This window comes from Brachyhypopomus gauderio, chromosome 2 (genome assembly GCF_052324685.1).
Source record: "Brachyhypopomus gauderio isolate BG-103 chromosome 2, BGAUD_0.2, whole genome shotgun sequence".
NCBI classification, from domain to species: Eukaryota; Metazoa; Chordata; class Actinopteri; order Gymnotiformes; family Hypopomidae; genus Brachyhypopomus; species Brachyhypopomus gauderio.
In genome coordinates this window covers 24,396,466-24,404,855 of record NC_135212.1, presented here as the reverse complement: position 1 = coordinate 24,404,855, position 8,390 = coordinate 24,396,466, and the positions used below count along the sequence as shown (strand labels likewise).

Below are 8,390 nucleotides of genomic sequence, written 5' to 3'. Positions count from 1 at the left end.
ACCCCCGGAAAAATTTTAACATAACAGAGACTGAAACAGAAACTAAATTACCTACCTATCATTCAAACAAATTTGCCAATAAGCAAAAATGTAACAAAAGAAAAAAAAGTCTTCTTCATTATTATTATTATTATTATTATTATTATTATTATTATTATTATTATTATGTTAGCATTAAAACTAAACACTACACGGCAAGCTTGGTTTATCTATCAAATAGGTAAACAAAGCAAACATGTAAGCTTCAACCCCCCCCCCAACCACACACGAACGAACGCACACACACGAACACACACAAACCCCGTAACGTCCCGTTCGTGTGTTAAAAGATCACGTGATGAACTTTAAACGTCCCCAGGCCTCTATGACAGCAGAGTCTGTCGTTTCCATTGGTCCCGAAGGCAAATAGTTAATGTAAATATGCTGGCGCTAAGTGGGAGTGCCTTGCCATTAGTTTAGCTGTCACTCGATCTTTGCGGAACGTCTTCAGTGGTTATTTGGTAAAGGTCCGCACTAGCGTGTGGTCACCCTGCGCGGACTTCTCCACAGTCTTCGCACCACAGCAGAATGCGAAGCCACTCGCTCTAGAAACCCACAGCTCCTCGAACAGCGCGTAGCCTTTCACGTGCGCCCGGAATTCAGTAGCCCATTTTACTAAAGGCAAGAAAGGAACAAGTGACGACTGATTTTAAAACGCATTACATAAAGGGGTGATTTACGAGGTCTTCTGATACACAACATTGCTTCTTTCCTCATCATATCAGGTAAGACGTCTTATTATGCGAGCGATCTTAACTGCAAATTTGCAACAATTTCTTGCTATCTTTAAATAATCGTACTCGATGATGCAGTTGTTTTACACTAAGAATGCATTTATAGGTGTTACAGAACGTAACATTGAAATCAATTATCACTTAAAAATAAACGACATCGAAGTTAGCTAGTTTGGTCAGGTAAGACTGAAAAATGTCATAAATAATCGCCGGAATACATGCTTAATTACGATGTATTGTATTGCCATGGAAAAGTGTCGACACAGAAATGTCCTAATTCTATTTTTTTGGAAAGTAAGTTTAAAGACGTACACTAGGCATTAATAATGATGAAATCGGATTAAGGGCTCTTATTCCATTCTGGCACGGCTCAGAGTATTTACCTGTTTTATCCTCTGTGCTGGCGCAAATATTTGTCTTAGTTAAAACCATTTAGCGACTTTTCCCCCCAAAATATTCTACATAGTACAACTTCAGTAAACAACGAAAATGTTGTAGATGCAAATAGACTGCAAAGAATACAAAAGAGCGATTACACTTTTAATGAATGAAAATGAGTTAATTAAGACCAATTAGGAAGGTGATCTCGGGATAAAGATCGTTTCTTTTCATATGAATTAACGAAGCTTCGAATAAGGGCCACGAGCGGTTGATTAACCTTAATGCCACACGTCAAGTTTCTACAATACTTCTAAAAGAGAATTTATTTTAATTCTGGGATCAATATTCAGTATTTTACTTTTTTATAGAAAATGTACTTTTTATTTTAGTTTCATTATAGCCTATTACCCATTCAGTTTATGTAGGCTATTTGGTTACAATATATTTTTAAACGGTTGTGGTATTTTTAAATTATTGTTATAACCCTACTGTATTTTATTGAATATGATCCCTTTTTTTAAATCAATCTTAATCATAGTTGTAATGTTCAACTGTGATTTCATCGAGTTTATTTATATTTCAGGGAACCTGTCAGAAAATAGAACGCCAAATATCGTTGACAATGGACTTGAAATGTCGATATTTCGTAACTTGCATTTGGTGTGTGCAGATTTCCAGGAATGGAATCTATTTCGAGCCAGCTGTCAGCGGGAAGAGATTCCACCTGTTCTCCTAACTCCAAACAAGAGCTGCAGTCATACCCCGGGACCACGCTCAAACCAAACCAAGTCAGTGAGACCTCTTTGTACGGAATACCCATCGTTTCTTTGGTCATAGATGGTCAGGAGCGACTTTGTCTGGCACAAATATCTAACACTCTCTTGAAGAACTATAGCTATAACGAAATTCACAACCGACGAGTGGCTTTGGGGATCACCTGTGTGCAGTGCACCCCAGTTCAGTTGGAGATTTTAAGGCGCGCGGGAGCTATGCCCATCTCCTCGAGGCGCTGCGGAATGATCACGAAACGAGAAGCAGAGCGGCTGTGCAAATCTTTCCTTGGAGAACACAACCCTCCCAAATTGCCCGAAAATTTTGCTTTCGATGTGTCACATGAATGTGCCTGGGGCAGCCGAGGCAATTTCATACCAGCTAGATACAACAGCTCAAGAGCTAAATGTATAAAGTGTTCATTCTGTAACATGTATTTCTCACCAAATAAGTTCATTTTCCATTCTCATCGCACACCGGAGTCCAAATACACACAACCTGATGCAGCAAACTTCAACTCTTGGAGACGGCACCTCAAACTGTCGGATAAAAACTCACCGGATGAGGTCACGCATGCCTGGGAGGACGTGAAAGCCATGTTTAACGGGGGCAGTCGTAAGAGGACACTGCCCATCAGTGGCTCTGAGAGCACATCCTCCTCAAAAGCACACGGAGCTGTAACTCGGCCCCAGAGAGAGTCGTCCGAGGTGCCCCACAAAATTCTCCGCTGCGAGGATGACATGGCCAACGTGACCATGTCGAGTAGCATCCGCAGTTATCCTGTGATCCCAGTGCCTAGCAAGACCTTCGGGGTACTTCAGAAGATCCCACCGCCCCTATTCCCTCACCCATACGGGTTTCCGACTTTTGGACTGTGTCAAAAGAAGGATGAGAATGTCGTTATGGGAGATCAGAACAAAGCTAACTTGTCAAATATGTTCTGGCCAGCCGCTAAAGACAGTGCGTACCCTTCCTTTCCGGTGTTCTGGCCTACAACCGGTAGTCTACCTATGCCGCCGTACCATCACCAACCTAAACCACCCTCTGACATCCTGTGCGCGAGGCAAAACGAGTTGGACGTCTCTGAACAAAGTGACCGAAGTACTCACACCCCTAAGGACAGTCTGCAGGATAATGAGCGCTGTTCCAGCACACAGTCTACCCGGAACGAGGAAGATAAATCTGGTGACGAAACCAGGTCAATGGAAGGGATGCCAGCCGCCCAGAGAAAAATCAGCTACATTTCAGCGTTCAGGCCAGTGGTCAAAGACGCGGAGAGTATAGCGAAGCTATACGGCAATAGAGGTCCGTATTCCGGAGGCCGAGCTGGCTACCTGTCTCCTGATTTCCTGAGTGAAAGTTCCAGTTACAGGTCAGTGTCTCCGGACGTGGACAGTGTAGAGGATCCAGATGTGGACGTGGAATCGCACAAGGCGCAAGAAGATGAAGAATGCCTTCAGCTGTCGGTGGATGACAACCAGAGTCCCCCGAGTTTAACTGTAGCGCACGGCGATGGAACAAAGGATCAAGAAGAGGGAAACTGCCAGACGGCCCCTATGGGTGATCCACGTGCAGCTACCTCGAGCGAGGCACGCGCCTCTGACGGAGAGAAGCAGATCAAACCATTGTTCGAGAGCAGCAAAACCACCGCGCGCTTTGAAGTGAGTAACACAATTCTCCACCGTTACAAAAACTCGCGACATGAACCGATAACAACGTGACACCCCTATAAAACTCTTACTTTTAAAAAATCCTGTTTAATTTAAAACCGCAAAGCTATATGCTGTTAGTCTAAACCTAATATTAGTTAAATGAGCTGAAATGCGTGTGTTTCATGATTTATAACTCTTTGACAATGCAAATACTTCATACAGCTTATCCCAAGCCAAGCTTGTCACTGTATCGATTTAATGTCCATTGTGATGTTAATCAAACAGATCTAGACGACAACCCAGGATACAAGAAGAATTGTAATAGCTTATACATTGCAAACGAATTCTAATCAACTTACTTTTGTTGTGAGTGGTCATGATTATAGTTCTTTAATTCGCTCTAAATAGTAGTTATTCTGATTTGGTTTGGTATTGAGGTGTTATTAAAATAGTCTGCTTTTGCTGTCTCGAGAGGGGATGTAAGAAACAGCAAAATTGAGGATAATTGCAATTAATTGCCTGGTTAATTTTACAGGTGTATACACATGAAAGGGATGAGCGTATGCATCCAATAAGTGCCCAGTGTTTTGGACCAACAGCCACTTATCAGCGTGACCCACGGGAGTCCAACGGTAGGCCCGTTATGCTCCCGGCTGGATCTGTGTTTGGGCTAAAGCACAGGCCTGCCCAGAACTACTTTTGTTACCGATTTGAAAGTAATCTGGGTTTTGTTCTGCTTTTTGTACAGTTAAAGATGCGCATGAAGAGGAGCCATCGTCAACTGTTGAGGAAATGGAACCGAAAGCACATGACCACGCCGGAGTTTCTGAAGAAGACCCAAGAGATCCCAGTGATGGTTCGTGAGGGTTTCTGCTTGTGAATGAATCACCTACATGTTAGAATCGATTAAATATAATCTAAATACAGACATACAGATGGCACGAGTGACACAATGGCGTGTAAATTAAATTAATGGAATGTTTTTGCTATTTCTGTTTTTCTGTTTTTTTCTGTCCAGATATGGAAGCAATGCGCAAAGAAACAGGCAGAGGAACACTGATAGAAAAGGACATTGAAAACATGGCAAAGGGTAAGGGTAGTAATTATTATTATTATTATTATTATTATTATTATTATTATTATTATTATTATTATTATTATTATATGTTTAATAAGAATTTTTTATTTTTGCTAATCAGATTTGCCTGCCGTGGTATAGATTAGCATTTAATTTTATATTTTACAAGTCACATTTATTACTAGAGAAATCCCAATAGTCACGGGGAGACCGAACATCCCTGACAACATGCTGAGATAATTAATAGCTACGTAATTAAGGTTTGAAGCATTTGTGCAGGCATTTATAACATTGTAGTTTGTATGTTCGTTGTAGGTCTGTAGGCTGAGAATTTAAGAAAAGTCAGGATCAAGAAAACGTGTGATACACTATGAATGCTCCTAAGCATAACAATTTTAGTAATCTAACATATTTTAGTAGTTAGATACAACAATTATGTATTGTTTATTGTTTATTTCTTAGCTGGCTTCAAATCAATTAAAGTAAAATGTTTAAATCCCCATAAAGATTTTCTGAATTAATTTCATGCAATGAAATATGTTGTCTAATATGGATTTAAATGTTTGATTCCAACAGAAGAACTACAGAAACAACTGGTGGAACAAGTGGAACTTAGGAAGAAGTTAGAACGTGAGTTCCAAAGTTTGAAAGGTACTTTTAACATGTTGTAATTCTAACATTATATACTGTATGCCATATTATTATACTTCCAGACATGGCGACAGTGTTTTTGCTGTATTTATATTAAAGGTATTTCTGTTATCTTGATTAATTTATTAATTTAATTTAATGGTCATCATTTCATTATCTTTCTTAGTAGTAATCTTTAATCATTCTTTGTTCTGATTTATTTTTCTAATCAACAAACCCCATTTGGCTTACACTGCATTGTTAACATATGCTGGGATGATTGCTTCCTAGACAATTTTCAGGACCAAATGAAAAGGGAACTGTCCTACCGAGAAGAGATGGTACAGCAACTACAGATTGTTCGAGGTGAGCTTCCCCAAAAATCTCCCTTACATTACACCAGTCAATCCTGCTCTATCCTTTACACTTTTACTAGCAGTGTTTGAATTATTTAATATACTGAAGTGATTAATTATGTTTAAATAATTCCAGTTCTAGGTTAATAATTTATATCCCCCCCCCCCCCCAAAAAAATCTAAAAGTTGGTCTAATCATATTAATTTAACTTTAAATAAATAAATTCCTTAATGATAAATGTACGTAATGTACATTTTGGATAAATAAATCTGGGGATATTAAGAACACAAAACCAATATCTTGGCAATTTTTAAACAATATTTTCACTTATTAAACAATAACTCAAAGATCTAAAATTTAAGATGTGATCACTTTTAAACTTTTGTCTATTTATTTATTGAAGTCTACATCTAAAAACAATTTAAATAAGTTCTCTCAAGGTGTAGTTCATTTACAAAATTCAGTATGATTTCACTGAAGGAAATTCCTGACAATCATGTTGAGAAAATCTGATTTAAAACCACATCAATCCATCACAGGCTTTTAACATTGAACTATAGATAAATAACTCCAGATGAGCTCATTTTGTATGAGTCATGTGCTGAACTTTAGCACATGCCTGAATGTCAAAAAATCACTTGTATGAATTAGAGTAACTGTGTTCTGGATATGAACACATGAGGTAGGATAATTGGCCTTTCATATCTGAGTCATCCTTTGTCTCTCCTGCTCAGACACATTGTGCAGCGAGTTGGACCATGAAAGAAAGGCTCGTTATGTTATTCAGCAGAAGTTAAAAGGTAATCAATGATTCTAGAATAGGGGACGCATAACCATCTAGTCAGAAAATTTCCAATTTAAAGAAACATCAAAATTATGAGTTAACACTTAAAAATATGGAGCCCTCAAGCAATATGGCTCTCAAATATGAACCCCTCTAAATTTCGATAGCAGATTTTCAGAAAACTTTCCCTCTCAGCACTGTGGGAGATGTTTATAAATCTTTATGAGGCCTTGATAGTTTTGACATTTATTGTAGAGTTATTGTATCATCTTTTGCCAGTGTTTTGCCAGGTGCATATTTCTTTATGACCTTTATCTCTTTTGTGTGTTTCTTTTTGCTCTCCACACACATAACTACAAACACACACATGCAAACAGATACTGCTTTTTGTCATAAGCTTTTGGTTTTAAGCAACCCATCCACTTTTTTCCCAGAAGCTCACGACGCACTCCACCATTTCTCGTGCAAAATGCTGACCCCACGTCATTGTTCAGCCACCTGTACCTTCAAGCCTCCTTTGCTGCCACCATGATGCCTTCAGGGTCCCAATAACAACAATACAGCTCTCAGCAACACTGCTTCCAGTATAACAGCTCCCAGTAAGACTGCTCCCAACAAGACTGTTCCTGACAACACTTCTCCCAGTAAGACTGCTCCCAGTAAGACTGCTCCCAGTAAGACCGCTCCTGACAGGACTGCGAGAAGGTTGGATACTGAGAAGTTTGCTGTATAAAATAAAAAACATCATGCTCATACTAGCCCAGTGTTTCATGTAAGGAGCTGAGATAAGGGTGTATGGTAGTATGTTAACTTTCAAACTGTAATCAAACTGTAATTACTATTAAATTTAAAAGGATTATTGTATGTATTGTATAATTTATATAAAAATCTAGCTCATCATTACGGAAATGTTCATTAAAATGATAACCATCAGTTTAAAAAATGCTGATGTACTTGTATTAGGTGGCTTTGTGCAATGCATATATTATGTATTATAATTATTTTCATTTTTGTTGATATTAGGGCACTTTGTTAAGTTATTTATAAAATATGTAACATTTTTTAAGTTTAATTTCATTCTTGTTGTTCATTAATGTTGTTTGTTCTCATCTGTAAACTGTGTAAATTATTGATGTAAAGCACTTTAAATAGATTACCTGAAATGTGTATTAAATGATCTTGTATGAGAGGGCTATATTATTGTGATCTTTGATAACAATTCTGGATTAGCCATTGTGTTATTATTCACTGTGAGTATTTTCCACTGGAGAGGACGTAACAAGAACTGTGTTACAGGATGATCATTTTCCTTTGCCACGGTATGAATAGACAAATTAAACATTTTTAAGTACTTTGCATTATTATAGAGCAATGCTACATAGATACTAGAATATCAGTTTCAATATCAGTCTATTGTATGTGAATTGTCCTTAATTAGAATGCAGTGACCAACCCTTTTTTCAGATAATGATAATCATCTAACGGCCACACTCTGCAGGTCAAATCATAGGACGCTGAATATCAAATTACAGGACAAAGCAGCCAGTACTTCTCAGTGCTTTCCTGAGAAGAGCCACCTGTGTGCGTGTTCATATTGTGTGTTCTGTGTTCATATGTATGTATGATACACTGAAGTAAAACATGAAGGTTTCAGATGATTTCACCGCACAGTGTCATGTCACTGATGTGCACATCAGTTCTAAGGTGATTGTGGTGTTTTAGATGTGATCCACATGCATAAGCACATACACTCTCCACATTGTACAGAGCAAGTTTACAGAATGAAGGCAGGTGTGAAAGCGTTTACTGTTCCACACCAAGAACACACAACAATCCAAGAACAACATACAATCAGTTTTCTGTCTCTCTCTCCTCCTCTGTCACCATCTCACTCTCTCTCTATCTTTGTGTGTCTATATGTATGCATGCGTGTGTTCTGATAATAACAATTACAATACACGAAT

General features: G+C 38.4%; 1 protein-coding gene across 8 annotated transcripts; it reads left to right on the top strand.

Annotated features, from left to right (window-relative positions):
• Positions 1-413: 413 nt before the first annotated feature.
• On the top strand, positions 414-8,008 carry skor1b (SKI family transcriptional corepressor 1b). 8 transcript variants are annotated; one of them, XM_076992324.1, is made up of 9 exons: positions 414-764; positions 1,825-3,586; positions 4,113-4,209; positions 4,326-4,433; positions 4,596-4,667; positions 5,232-5,285; positions 5,577-5,651; positions 6,377-6,442; positions 6,804-8,008. In XM_076992324.1, exons 2-9 carry the CDS (start codon positions 1,835-1,837, stop codon positions 6,956-6,958), a joined length of 2,379 nt encoding a protein of 792 aa, XP_076848439.1. In that variant the 5' UTR covers positions 414-764; positions 1,825-1,834; the 3' UTR covers positions 6,959-8,008. The 8 variants fall into 8 exon arrangements, with proteins under 8 accessions (XP_076848439.1, XP_076848440.1, XP_076848438.1 ...); XM_076992325.1 differs by having other exon boundaries at positions 5,232-5,306; positions 6,861-8,008; XM_076992323.1 differs by having other exon boundaries at positions 5,232-5,306.
• The last annotated feature ends 382 nt before the right edge of the window (positions 8,009-8,390 follow it).